The 15,190-nt window shown below is 37.3% G+C and overlaps 1 protein-coding gene across 1 annotated transcript in view; it reads left to right on the forward strand.

Moving 5' to 3' along the window:
• PRPF18 (pre-mRNA processing factor 18) overlaps window positions 1–15,190 on the forward strand; it is a 52,283-nt gene that overhangs the window by 3,791 nt on the left and 33,302 nt on the right. The window contains exons 2-3 of the mRNA XM_079914376.1: window positions 11,167–11,244; window positions 13,937–14,041. Of these exons, the coding sequence (XP_079770502.1) occupies window positions 11,167–11,244; window positions 13,937–14,041 (183 nt within the window). The remainder of the gene's footprint in view (window positions 1–11,166; window positions 11,245–13,936; window positions 14,042–15,190) is intronic.

A 15,190-nucleotide genomic window follows, 5' to 3' on the forward strand; every position in this document is an offset into this window, starting at 1 on the left:
CTTGAAATATTATAAAAAATTTAGCATGTATGTATACATGTGACCCCTCTTCCCCTCCTCCTGTTGATGATATTATTAAAGGGATATTTGGGGCTTCCCTGGTGGCGCAGTGGTTAAGAATCCACTTGCCAGTGAAGGGGACACGGGTTCGAGCCCTGGTCCGGGAAGATCCTATATGCCGCGGAGCAACTAAGCCCGTGTGCCGCAGCTACTGAGCCTGCGCTCTAGAGCCCGCGCGCCACAACTACTGAGCCCGCGCGCCACAACTACTGAAGCCCGCGCGCCTAGAGCCCGTGCTCCGCAACAAGAGAAGCCACTGCAGTGAGAAGCCCGCGCACCGCAACGAGGAGTAGCCCCCTCTCACTGCAACTAGAGAAAGCTGGCACGCAGCAATGAAGACCCAACGCAGCCAAAAATAAATAAATAAATTTATAAAAAAAAATAAAGTGATCTTTGACAAAAAGGTCAAGAACCAGTCATTTCTGGGCTGGTGAAAATCTCTGTGCCCATTTATCCCTACCACCAATCAGCTGTTCCAGTTCTAAACCTGTTTCATTTATTCAAGCCTTTGAACTTGCCTTTCTTCACACTTGTTCCTTGCTTTGCTTGCACGGTCTTCTGTAATCCTCTCCAGTGCCTCTTTCTTTAGTGGTCATTTAGGAGGCTTTCATGTTTTTTTGGTATAGTCAGAAAACAGTGTGGTAGGGAGTTTGTCATGTTGATACCATGTTTTGACATCTGCAAAGAAGATTTATTTTCCTCAGCATTTCACTGTGAAAAAATTTAAATGTACCGAAAACTCAAAAGAATTATACAGTGAACACCCATACGCCTACCATCTAGATATTGCGATTAAACCTGCGATTAATATTTTAATATATTTTATCATGTAACTGTCCATCTCTCCATCATTGTATATCCATTCATCAATCCATCTAGCAATGCAGAAAGTACTTTTACCTCAGAATAGTAAAACAGGCAGAACATTTTAGGGTAGTGGAAGGCTGCTTCTCCACAATTTGACGAGAGGCACTCACAAGCTAAGTCATTACTGTTTCACCTCTCACAGATAAACCATAAAAGGCTGGGAAACCAATTGAAATGGCCAGAGGTGAGGCGGCTCTTCTGGAACAGCAAATCCATAGACAAGTGTTTTCCAGCTGCAGACAGGGTCATGAAGACAATGTACTGATCTTTATGCATTTCAGATTAATTTACAGACATTGATACACTTTACCCCTAAAATGTAACATAATTGCCAAAATATAATTTGGCGTGTATATCATTGACTAGTGTTCAGTGTTCGTTTATACTTTCTTTGGTATGTCAGCAAAATTTTATGTATGAAGAAATACACAAATCATAAGTGTACCTACCATTCAGTGAATTGTGACAAATGCATATGCCTGTGTATCCCAGTCTGTATCAAGGTGCAGATACTACCCTCGTTCCACCTTCCAGTCAGCCCCTCCCCCAAGAATACACTGCTGTACTGATTTCTTTCCACTGTCCCTTGGTTTTGCCAGCCCTATAACTTCACGTAAATGGGATCATACTGTGTACTCTTATATGACCCACTTTGTTTAATGAGAATAATGTTTTGAATTTTATTCATGTTGTTGCATGTATCAGTTGTTTACTCCTTTTATTGCTGAGAAGTATTCCGTTATACAAATAGACCCAGTTTGTTAATCTGTTCTTCTGATAATGGGCAGCTGGGCTGTTTCCAGGATTTAGCAATTATGAGTAAATCTGCTGTGGACCCTTTTGTGCAAGTCTCGTGTTTTCATTGCTCTTAGGAAAATGATAGGGAGTGGAATTGCTATGCCATGGTGTACATTATGGGTTTAGTTTTATAGAAATCCACCAGACCTTTTTCCAAAGTGGTTGGACCGTGTCACACCTTCACTAGCAAAGTAAAAGGGTTCAGATCTTTACATTGTGTCAACAGTTTGTGTTGTCAGTCTTTAATTTCAGCCATTCTGGTGTATGTAATAAGCCAACTTACCAATTTTTCATGGTGATTGTTGACCGTATCCTATCTAGGCATATAAAATAGTATAACCTGTTGGAAAACAGTTTGGTAATGTCTTAAAAAGAAAACATAGGCCTGCTACGTGAACGAACTATTCCACTCCTAGACATTTACTCAGGAGAGTAAGATATTCTTTTTTTAAATTAATTAATTAATTAATTATTGGCTGCTTTGGGTCTTCGTTGCTGCCCGCAGGCTTTTCTCTAGTTGTGGCGAGCGGGGGCTACTCTTCGTTGCGGTGCTTGGGCTTCTCATTGCGGTGGCTTCTCGTTGTGGAGCACGGGCTGTAGGTGCGCAGGCTTCAGTATTTGTGGCACGCGGGCTTCAGTAGTTGTGGCTCGTGGGCTCTAGAGCGCAGGCTCAGTAGTTGTGGCTCATGGGCTCTAGAGTGCAGGCTCAGTAGTTGTGGCTCGCAGGCTCTAGAGCACAGGCTCGGTAGTTGTGACGCACAGGCTTAGTTGCTCCGCGGTACGTACCAGGGATCGAACCCATATCTCCTGCATTGGCAGGCGGATGCTTAACCACTGCACCACCAGAGAAGCCCAAGATACTCTTATTATAAGAGCTAAAAGCTTTATGGTTTCATGTTTTATAACAAACAGTTAAAATTTTTTTTGAATCAGTTTCTTTGTATGATGGGAGGTAGGGGTGTGGTTTATTGTTTTCCATGTGATTATCCATTTGTTCCAGCACCATTTATTGAAAATATTTTTCTTTTCCCTTTGGTTGCTTTTGGCATCATCAAAAATCAGTAATAGTTTAACTGTGGCTCCGTTCTGGGTGCTCTGCTCCCTTGTCCTAATCTGTTTGTGGATCCTTATGCCTGTGCCACACTGTCTCGATTGCTGTCGCATTCTGGTGAGTTGTAATGTCAGGCAGTGTAAATGCTACCACTATTTAATTTAATTTTATTTTTATTGAAGTATAGTTGCTGTACAATATTATATAAGTTACAGGTATACAGTACAGTGATTCACAATTTTTGAAGGCTGTATTCCATTTATAGTTATTATAAAGTAATGGCTCTATTCCCTGTGTTGTACAATACATCCTTGTAGCTTATTTTATACCTAATAGTTTGTACCTCTTACTCCCCTCCCACTATATTGCCCTCCCCCTTCTCCTCTCTCCACTGGCAACCACTAGTTTGTTCTCTATTATATCTGTGAGTCTGTTTTTTTTTAAAATATTCACTAGTTTGTTGTACTTTTTAGATTCCACATACAAGTGATATCATACGGTAGTTGTCTTTGTCTGTTTCACTTAGCAAATGCCCTCCAAGTCCATCCATGTTGCTGCAAATGGCAAAATTTTATTCTTTTTTATGGCTGAGTAGTATTTCATTGTGTATATATACCACATCTTCTTTATCAATTCATTTGTTGATGGACACTTTGGTTGCTTCCATATTGTGCTATTTATTTTTTAAGCAGCTTTATTGAGGTATAATTGACACACAGTAAACCGCACATATTTAAAGTGTACAGTTCGGTGAGTCTTGCCATGTTTACACCTGGATGCTGTCACCACAATGAAGAGAGTGAACATGTTCATCTCACCCCAGTGTTTCCTTGTGCCCCTTTGTGATCCTGCTTTCCTGCCCCACCTGTGCCCTACCCACCCTGTACACAGGCTACCACCGGTCTGCCTTCTGTTACTTTACGTTAGTTTGCATTTTGTAGAGTTTTATGTAAACAGAATTTTTCAGTATGTTCCTCTCTTACCTGCTTTCTTTCAATCAGCCTAATCATTTTTTTTTTTTTTTTTTTTTTTTTTGCGTCACGCGGGCCTCTCACTGTTGTGGCCTCTCCCGTTGCAGAGCACAGGCTCCGGACGCGCAGGCTCAGCGGCCATGGCTCACGGGCCCAGCCGCTCCGCGGCATGTGGGATCTTCCCGGACCGGGGCACGAACCCGCGTCCCCTGCATCGGCAGACTCTCAACCACTGCACCACCAGGGAAGCCCCCAGCCTAATAATTTTGAGATTCATTTATGCATTTGTCTGTATCAAGACTTCATTATTTTTGTTACTGAGCAGTATTCCACCATTGTATGGATATACCTCAATTTGTTTATTCATTAGCCTGTTGATGGGCATTCAGATTATTTCCATTTTTTTGGATATTATGATAAAGCTGCTGTGAACATTGGTGTACAGGTTTCTGTATGGACATATACTTTCATTCTCTTGAGTGAATGCCTAGGAGTGGAGTGGTTGGATCATACAGTAAGTGTCTGTTTAACTTTATTTTCTTAAAGACTTTGTAAGATTGGTGTTATTTCTTTCATACATTTTTACATAATTTTATATGTAATGATATAAATATATATGATTATGAAGTACATAGAATTCACCTGTGCAGGGGAGATTTTGGTATAGTTTTCTATTTTGGATGGCATCATTGAGAATACATACTGCCTAGCTAACAGGATCCCTTGACAGTTGACAGTTCTTTCACTTTGAAAATCATTGTGTCTCTTTAAATTGTGTTTGAGTGCCCAACCATTAGGTTTATTACCTCAGGCTCTTTAAGGCTTATTTGCATTCTTCAGCCAGAAACGGACCCTGCCGTGTGGTTCGTGATCTCACACGTATTGCTCTGCTTTGGATGTCCAGGCTGTGTATTTGTTAGCTCTCCCGTGTCTTTTTGTAGAACTCTTGATGATGTTTCTGTTTCATTTATATAAACACTAAAAACCTTAATCTGATTGAAGGAATGATGATTCTAATTAATGAAATGGTGACAGTCATGTTGCCTGTGGTTTTTAAATTTTGACTCTCCCTTATTAGTGTGGGCCGACGTTTCTGGTGATGTGGTAGAAAGACTTGTACTCTTTAGACCCGCGAATCTCAGTTTATAATCCAGACAGTACAGCTTGGACAAAGTCCAAGAATAACATGTATGAAGCACCACACAGGAATTAGGTTCTGTCTTTAAAAGGAGAAGTGCTCTTTATACCCTTTTCAACTCATTTCTAAAATCTGCAGGAGTGAGAGGCCCAAAGGAAAGGTCAGGTGCTTTAGGAGAGAACCCAAATAAATGTACTGTCAGTTCACATGGTGTCTTAAAATCCTTACCAGCCACTTTCAGACTTGTGTTTGTAGGGTTCTGTTGTATATTCTGTCGTTAATTCAGCAAACTTAGAGTTCAAAATCTTCGAGTATAGCCAGAAAGGAAACTAAATTTGTGAAATGAGTAAACAAGTCCTAAAGTCTCATTGGGGCTCCATGACTAGAGAGCTCTTTAACTTTGGGCAAGTTCTCTACCCTGTCTGACTTACCTATAAAGGGGGGTGTATTATTAATGCTTACATCCTACAATTTCAATTCTGTCATGAATGTATCCACCATACTTTGTATTTCAAAGTATGTTTTCAGTGTGCTTTATAAAATAATGTTTTATAATTAGAAGTCACTGCTTAACTTGCTTTTCTTATATAAACTGCTCTTGTTTCTAAACAAAAGTGTGCAGAGTGACATCTGAAACATGGTAGGGAACTTTTTTTTTTTTGCGGTACGTGGGCCTCTCACTGTTATGGCCTCTCCCGTTGTGGAGCACAGACTCCGGACTCACAGGCTCAGCGGCCATGGCTCACGGGCCCAGCCGCTCCGCGGCATGTGGAATCTTCCCAGACCGGGGCACGAACCTGTGTCCCCTGCATCGGCAGGTGGACTCTAAACCACTGCGCCACCAGGGAAGCCCCACCCTTTTGTTTTTGACAACCTTTTGTTGCCCTGAAGTGAGGGGTCACATAGTATGAAGCAAAATGTTTATATTTTTCTCACTAGGACTCTTTAAAATGAAAAGCAAATTAATTTTCAAAAATTAAATGTATTGTTAATAGGTAATGCATTCAAATGATTCAAAATTCAAAACATACTAAAGGGTGTACAATAAAAAGTTTCCTTTTTACCCATGTCCCTCAGCTGTACAGTTCACCTCCTCCAAAGCAGCTAACATTATCAATTTTGGGGTCTCCTAGAGTTATTTCATGCATATAAAAGCAAATGTGAAGAAGCAAATATCTTTTCTCCTTTTTGAATACAAACGGTAGCATACTAGATTCACTCTTCTGCACTTGCTTTTTTCATTTATAAAAATATAGAAACCACTTAATTAAAAAAAAAACCCTCGTTTAACAGAAACTGAGGAAACCCTGAAATTGAAACAATAAAGAACTATAGTAACCAATATGAAAGTTACTGGAAAACAGTAAATAATAAAACAATAATTAGGGCAAATAATGCATTAATAAATTGTTTATTTGTTCTAATGTTCTAATTGTTCTAAATGTTCTAATAAATTGGAAAATCAAAGTGAAATAAGTGACAAAAAAACAAGAAATAGAAAATCTGAACAAACCAGTAGGTAAGGAAGAAACAAGAAAGTTGTCTGACAGCCAAGGGAAGAAAGCAATTGAAGAAGGAGGGAATTAGCAGTTGACTTGAAGATCCTTTAGTTTTGCACCTAGTTAGTTATGGCCTCAGGGGATTTTTCAATGGAGCATTAAGAATGGACTCCCAGTTGTTGGGCAGCTGCAAAGAGAACTGGAGGTGAGGAAATGGAGACCGAATAGAGAAATGTTTTATTGTCCTTCTGCTGTAATTGGTACTTAGCATGATACCCAGCACAGAGTAACGAATTTTTCCTTTAAGGTTGCAGAGTCTTGAACATATGTAAGTGATGATCATTTGTGCCAATAGAGAAGGAAAAGGTGAAGATGCAGAAAATAGATAACTGACTATGAGAAAGGCAGGAGAAATTGAGATCTGGAAGACAGCTGGAAGGGGTTGGCCTTAGGGCGAGGGTTTCCTCTTCCATTCTGAGATGCAGAAGGGATTGGTGCTGGGAGGAATTCGGAGTTCTTGTTCGCTGGCTTCCCTTTTCTCTGTAGAGTGACTTAGTCATTTGCTGGAAATAAGGGGAGAAATAAAGGGCTTAGAGGTTTGAGAGAATGGAGAATGAATAATGATCAGTGTAGACAATAGGAGAGAAAGATGGGTAAATACATCAGGATCAGTGGGCAACATTGGGACGCAAGTGGTTTCCCAGCATTTAAGAGCTAGGTGCAGGCGTGGACAGTGCCAGCAAGTGGACTCTTGTAGGACAGAACACTTGTCGGTCTCAGGACCCCTTTACATTCTTAATTACTGATAGCTCCAGAGAGCTTTGTTTATGTAGAATGTATTTATTGATAATTACTCTATTAGAAATTAAAACTGGGATATTGAAAATGTATATTTATATTCTCTGTACAAGTACAATAAAAAATCCATCATGTTAGCGTAAATAATACATTTTTACGAAAACTATGTTTTCCAAAACAAATGAAATTTAGTGAGAAGAATGGCATGTTTTATATATACAATGGAATATTACTCAGCCATAAAAAGAGACGAAATTGAGCTATTTGTAATGAGGTGGATAGACCTAGAGTCTGTCATACAGAGTGAAGTAAGTCAGAAAGAGAGAGACAAATACCGTATGCTAACACATATATATGGAATTTAAGAAAAAAAAATGTCATGAAAAACCTAGGGGTGAAACAGGAATAAAGACACAGACTTACTAGAGAATGGACTTGAGGCTATGGGGAGGGGGAAGGGTAAACGGTGACAAAGCGATAAAGAGGCATGGACATATATACACTACCAAATGTAAGATAGATAGCTAGTGGGAAGCAGCCGCATAGCACAGGGAGATCAGCTCGGTGCTTTGTGACCGCCTGGAGGGGTGGGATAGGGAGGGTGGGAGGGAGGGAGACGCAAGAGGGAAGAGATATGGGAATATATGTATATACATAACTGATTCATTTTGTTGCGAAGCTGAAACTAACATAGCATTGTAAAGCAATTATACTCCAATAAATATGTTAAAAAAAAAAAAAGAATGGCATGTTTTACATTTTGCAAATCTCTTTAATCTCTGGTGTATAAGAAGACAGTTGGATTCTCCTGTTTCTTTTTTCAACCTGTTGCAATATGTTGTTTTTGTTCAAGTATGTGAAGAAAATTCATCCTGAAACAGAGGTAGTTGGAAAAGGGAGTATTTTAATAGCCTTTTCAGTAATTGTGGACGTTTTTCTTTGATACTACGCCAAAACTGGGTAAGTGGTAAGTTTCTTAAAGATTAGCTAAGAGCTTAGATTCTGACACATATCAATAGACTTTTCGTGTACTAAAACCCATTGACCTGTTCTGCTCTAGATCTATTCTGATTTATCCTGGTCATAGATCTTTTGCCTGTGCATGATTTTGTGAATTCTTGCGTTTGTTAACATCATGAGTTTTTTCAACTTTGCTGAGTTATGCAGATCTTCTAAATGTTGGTGTGTTTCATTAGACAATATTTTAAAAATTACATTTGTTAATGTCACCACTGATTTCATCAGAAAAGCCTTTAAGTATTGGGAAGCCATCCAGTTCACAGTGAGGGATACCACTTTTCTACCCTTCTGATTTTCGCTTGACAGGTGGAATTTTATCATAGGCAACAAATACTATCATTGTTTTCCTTTAGGTGACAGGTTTGCTCTGTTCAGTTTTGAGAAACTGTTTGCCAGATATGCAGGTCTGAATAATCAACCAGTTTGCTTTTCTTTGAGAGGACTGTCCTACGCCATTATATAGTGGAAGTGCTTCATATATTTCATTTCATTTCGTCATACCAAATATTAAAAGGCCATGTGCTCCAGGGATGAGATTTAGTAAAATTGTACTTTATCAAGATATTCTTAAGAGAAACTGGCTTTTTTATTTTCCTGCAAGTGCATGGTGGTGAAGAATACAATGACCACTGGTACATAAACTTAGCCTTCATTTATGCTAAGGTTCCAGTAGTTTTCGTCACCATTGCTTTTGTACCATCAGTGCAGGTCTGAGCACAGTGAAAAAGGGGTGGGCACATATATCTTAGTATTATTATGAAAATGAATTTTACCTAGTGGAACCTCTTAGGGACCCCCGAGAAGTCCACATTTTGAGAATTGATGTTCAAGGCATAAGGTTTTGTTAGGTGTGTTCAATGGAATTGAGAGACGGTAGTAAAAGATACCATCGTTAAAGATTGGACCATGGTCTCTGGCCTGGAGAGTCCTTTTACTTTCTTCCTACGTATCAGCTCATTCTGAGAGGCCGCCAGTACGTTTGTCAACGCACTTATTTGAAATATGATGAGTACATGCTACATAGTCAAAAGGAACAATTTATGATGCTGAAATGAGTTTTGGGAGTGAAGAACTGTAACTTGAATACTAGATCAGCACAAAGGATTTAAGGACCAGTGTTCTTAATCCTGCTTCTGTTAACCCATGAGGCTCACTGAGTTCTGGGAAAGTCACCTGAACTTTCTAATTCTCAGGTTTCTCACCTCCACAGTGGGATTAGTATTATTTGCGCCCACATTTCTTAGAGTAGTTTTGATGTTCAGGTGATACCATCAGTTCTGTACGCCGGGTAACACCTTCATCTTTATACCTGTAAAGCTGTGCTTGGGGTACAGCAGAAAAGTCAGTAAATATTTATTGAGTTAATGAATGAACTTCAAAAAACTGTTATGAGCTGTTAGTTTTAAACATACACACCAATAGAGTTGTATAATGAATTCCTGTCTTTCCTCAACACACATAACTCTAGAAAATAAGACCATGTTTTTATAGAATTAAGATCACCACCAACAAAATTAAAATTGGGTCCTTAATACCATCAAATACTCCTCTCGCATTTGAATATCCCCAATTGAATTAAAATAAATACATACATATGTTTTTACAGTTGGTTTATTCAAATCAAATCCACACAAAGTCCACTCATTACATTTGTTTATTATGACTCTTAGTTTCTTTTCATTGCAAACATTTTCCAGGTCCCCCACTTTTTTTTATGCATCAACTTGTTGGAGAAACTGGGGCTAGTTTTGTAAAATGTGCTCGTGTTTGATTGCTTCCCAGTGGTGTTTTGAGCTTTTTCCTCTATTCCTTACATTTCTAGGAAGCTGGAAGTTAACTGTTTGATTAGATTCCGATTTAGATTTTTAGGGAGAACACTTCTAAGTGGTCTGCTGTGTACTTCCGATGTGTTTCACATAGGACGTACGTGGCATTGATGCCAAACTTGAGCAGTGGGTTCAAGTGCGGCAGCCTTATCTTTCCGTTGTTCATCATCACACTTTCTTGTCATGGTTTTAGCATCCACTGATGATCACTGCCTGAGTGAGTGAGCTTTGGAACTGTGAGGTGCTAACTACATGTGTGGAGGTATTATTGAGGTACTGTTTCGGTTACTACTGGTAAAGTAGGGCAGTATCTTTATTTGAGCTAAGTTATCAATGACATAATATCTAAGAAGCAGATAGTAACAAGCCTACAAATTAGGGACTGTGTTTTTTACATTATAATTGATGTAAAATATTTCATTAGTTGAGGTGTTCAACATAGTGATTTGATAGTTTTATACATTACAAAATGATCAGGGAACTGCATTTTTAACAGGATAATTTTATGCATAGCATGGAAAGAACTAACCGTTTTTTTCCCACCTGCCACACTAGATTTAGAGTTTGTCTCTTAACAGCATGTCATATTAAAACAAATACCTTTGAACCATCTTTTTACTAAAGAGACTCTCCAAAACCATTCTGTCTCGATTATTATAAAAACTTGTTTAATACTAATACAGTTGATCATTAAGATTCCAGATGACAAAAAAGAATTTGGACACACCCTTGGAGCTCTCTTCGTAATGAGATTTAACATGTCAGCTGAAGCTACCATGATTTTGGTTTGGTTGGTTCTGTTAGGAGAAAATAATTAGAGTGTCTCATTTTACGTGGTTCGTAATGAATCCATTTGTAGAAATTGAATTCAGACACTGAGAAACTAAATAAAAACAATGTGAACATTTGGAAAATGTGGGTGGTTTCTTCTTTGTGCTGTTGGATATGTCCGTCAAACTGATGCTGCAAGAGAAATACCTCATGTTTAGAACGGGCTGAGCACAGGTGGTGTGTTCAGGAAATCAGTATAATCTCCGTGAACGAAAAAACTTTACAGTTCTTGAAAAACTTGCAAGGTTGTTGACCAAGGGACATGAAATTTTACCCAAAGACATTAACTTACTTCTTTCTTCAATAGGAAAATAAAAAATATTTCAAGCGTAGTGAACTTGCAAAAAAAGAAGAGGAAGCATATTTTGAAAGATGTGGCTACAAGGTATGAATGCCTGCTTTTATGTTAAATTGATGTTTCTGAGTTTAAATTTATACAGCTGTTGTTAAAGTGTCAAAACGATTGATCTCTGTTCAATTTATTAATGTTATACATTAGCCTATAAATGAGAAGCCATCTGGAGAGGTATGAGTTTTTGTTTTTCTTTCCTTTTTCTTTTTTTTTAATCTTGAATTCAGGAAAATACATGCATGACTTTTGGCTTGGAATGGTTTGGCTTTTTGTGGACAGCATGAAGTGGCTTGAGATCAAAGCTTGATTTTTTTTTCTTTTTAATTAAGTCCTGGATCTGATACTGCCTCATTTTCATCACCATCACCACCACTCCTCTCCTCACCTCTCCCAATAAAAGTCCAGTTTTAAAGGATTCAAAAGATTTTATTCATTCAACAGCAGTGGCATTAGCAGTGGTATTTTCCCTGCTTTCTCCTGAATATTTTAAGCCATTGTTTTTACGTTTGCAATGTTAATAATCCCTTTTGGCCCTAAGTACCTCTGCCTGAGATACAGTGTCATTTTGTGTAATAAGGTATCACATTTCAAACACTGCTTAGTCTATTGGATAGAAAATGTGATCTTGAAATATTTGTTAGAAATAAATGAGTTATCTGGAAGACTTTGTATACTTTAGAAGCATGACTAAAATTATCTTTGAGATTACCAGTTAATAATATATTGGGGTTTTTATTGGGAGGGGTTAAAGGTAACGAGGTGAAGTTGTGTTTAAATTATTTTATAAGAAGGCTAAATCTAGTTGAATAATTTTTTAAACAAAGTTCAGACGTTCTATTGAAATAATTTTGACAAATCATAAATTTGAAATCGACTTTTTGCTTGTGAAACATCAATATAAAATAATACTCTTGTGCACGTAATGGAGAAAGTTCTGGAAATTAATTTTATCTGGCAGAGCATTTCTAGAAAGAAGCATGAGGAATGCAAATGGTATGTATATGCGTTTGCTTTCTTTTGGTACTTTTGGGAGAGGGCAAGTGTTGAAAATGTATTTCTGATAGGTTTCTAAAATACGAAAGTTTATATTTTGATATTTTCCATAGGTACATTGATTTCATTTGCTTCTAGTTTAGGAAATTAAGATACGTTTTATGTAAATAACCATCGAATAGATAGATATTCAGAAAGAAGAATTCTCATCTTTTGTTTGCCCAGCATTATCTAAACTCACACTTGAACTAGAATAAGAATCACTTAACCATGCGTTTTAGTCTGCTGACTTGTTGCTTTCCCAGATCCCTGAATTTGATTGTTTTCAACTTTTTGATAAGGTAGGAAAATAATTTAAACAGTGAGGATTTTGCTTTGTTTAGATTGCTTCCGTGATAATGGCAGTACTTTCTTGCTTATATAGAGGAAAGCAGTGAAGCAAAATCATTACTGTAAAGGTGCTGCTTGTAACCTTGAGTCCAGCTGACAGAATGTCTTAGATCTTTTCCTTAAAGTTATTCACTGCCATTCTATAATTGAAAATGCTTTTTATCCTGAGATTTTGGGAGCAATATCTGTTTTTATGCTTAAAAAGAAAGCACAGCGTTTTCGATATAAAGCCTTTTAATATTTCCTTCTTGGTAGTAATGAAAATACAGCATGTGTTGCTTTTATTCTTTTATAAAAACCAGTTACCGTTTTTTTTAAAGGCTTGATGCTAATTTGGTCTGTGAAAATATGAAAGTTTAGTTTTTTTACCTAAATTTTCTGTTACCACTGTTAACACTGATAAACATAATCTTTAATCTATAGAATCATAAATTATATCATTTTAACCATATAGCCTTTCTTAACTGAATGTGAGTTTTTCCTTAATGTTGATCTTTTTTGTTTTTTGATCTTCTTTTGGCATCTTAGATTTGTCTTATGGTTCAGATGGAAAACCATGTTTCAGTATCTTTTTTACAGACCACACAGTGGGGCTTATAAATTGCTGAACTCAATTTTCGTAAACTGTGACTTGGGCAGCAGACTCAAGAAAACATATAAAGAAATTTTTTTCTCTGCAGGTTCATATGAGCAAGAATGTCCACTCTGTTCTTTCTGTACTATGAGTAGAGAGGTGCTGGTTTTCATTTTTTCCCACAAGATTCACAGCTCAGTTTGTGGGCAAGTTCTGTGTAGCATCGGAAAGTTTTCTGCATGTCCAGCAGTGATTCCTGTGCACTTGGAAAAACACCTTTCAAAAATCAGTAGAGGAAAACCAGGAGAGGAAAGAGCTGGAGCTTGAGGCTTCACAGGTTTTTGTTAGAGAGCAGTTCCTTTCTTTGGTCTTCATTTTAAACCCAGAGCAAGGATCAAATAACCCTGTAAGATGATTTTCTCAAAGAGGAGGAGCAAGCTGATTGTTTCTAAGAAGAAAGTAAAAATCATGGAGTCTAGGGAGAAAATGAGTCTAAATTTCAGCCTTTTAAAGTTTTTGATTGTGGAAACCATTATACTTCTGTAGCAAGAATGCTGTCTCCTGGGTGCATGGTCTCTGCTTGGGTGTCCCTGAGCTCTCACAAGCATGTACATCGATTATGAGTTCTTTGCTCAGAGGAACATTTAGAAAACCTTCAATATTTAAAACATGTTTAATTTCAGTGAATACCTAATATATAGGATGATAAATGTTAAACCGTGTTATATTTTAAAAGGAGAATTTCGTTTCTTTTGGCTATTAATGTAGATACAGCCAAAAGAGGAGGACGAGAAACCATTAACTTCATCGAATCCAGTATTAGAACTTGAACTGGCAGAAGAAAAATTACCCATGACTCTTTCTAGGCAAGAGGTAAGTTTTTATATGAATGTTTTGTGGGAAGAAAACTCCACAGCATTTGCATTTAGTTCTTTCCAATAACTTTTGTCATTATCTCCCATATAAAATGACTTAACTGGCCAGCTGCACAGTATTCTAGTTCAATTTTCTTTATGAGGTTCTAAATTAATCTCTGCTTTTCTAGGTACTGTTGTCTAATATCTTATGTCTTAAGTTGTTTTTAAAGAATGTATCATTCTGAACTTTAAAAACTAAACACATTCTAAGTATAATTAAATGCATATATTCTAAATAATTATACTTGATAAGTTGTCTAAATTATTTAAAATAATATAAATTATGTATTAAAAGAAAGAAAGTGTTTGTAACTTCCTCTTAATACATCTTTCTAAGTCAAAATACAGAGATCTGTATGCTCCTTTATGACTGCATAATTTCCCATAATATTTTAAAAACTACTTTATTATTTTAAAAATCAATTCTGTGCTAATGGTCATTTAGGTTGCCTCAGCATTTCCCTATTTTAGATCATACTAAGATGAACACCCTCATACAGATGTCATTGCATGTGTAATAATATATGATTATTTTGCTTTGGAAAATTTTCTAGAAACATGATTTCTGGAGTCTGTTCTAATGACTAAAGACTATATACATGCCTAAGGCTTTGGATACATATTACCAGAGAGCCCTGCAGACTTGTTATAGCAGTTCATACTCTCAGCTATAGCATTTGCCGATACCCTGGTCAATATCAACTATTATTTTCCTTCAGCAATAACACCAACAACAAAATTTTAAAGATATTCCTGTGAAAAAAGAATTCAGACTGTACACAAGGTACACAACGAAATTAACTTTGAGCAAAAGGAAACTCTCAGAGGAAAGGAGGGCTGACTCCAGAAGCTGTGTGTGAAAATTAGATGAAGGACTTCTGAATACTTGGCCTGAAACGAAGAATATTTGAGATTTTTAAAAAGATCCATTGACCACAGTTCTAATTTTGAAAAAGCATTGAATATTCTCTGTCGTTTCATAAAGAAGAACTGAGATAATTGAGAGAGGTAGCTTTTCATTTATTTTGAGAAGCATAACATATCTGTCCAAAAATGGGATGGGCTGTTTCATGAAGAGGTGTGATTTTTGTCATTTGTCAGACAG

The sequence above is a fragment of the Stenella coeruleoalba genome (assembly GCF_951394435.1).
Source record: "Stenella coeruleoalba genome assembly, chromosome: 2".
Classification (NCBI taxonomy): domain Eukaryota; kingdom Metazoa; phylum Chordata; class Mammalia; order Artiodactyla; family Delphinidae; genus Stenella; species Stenella coeruleoalba.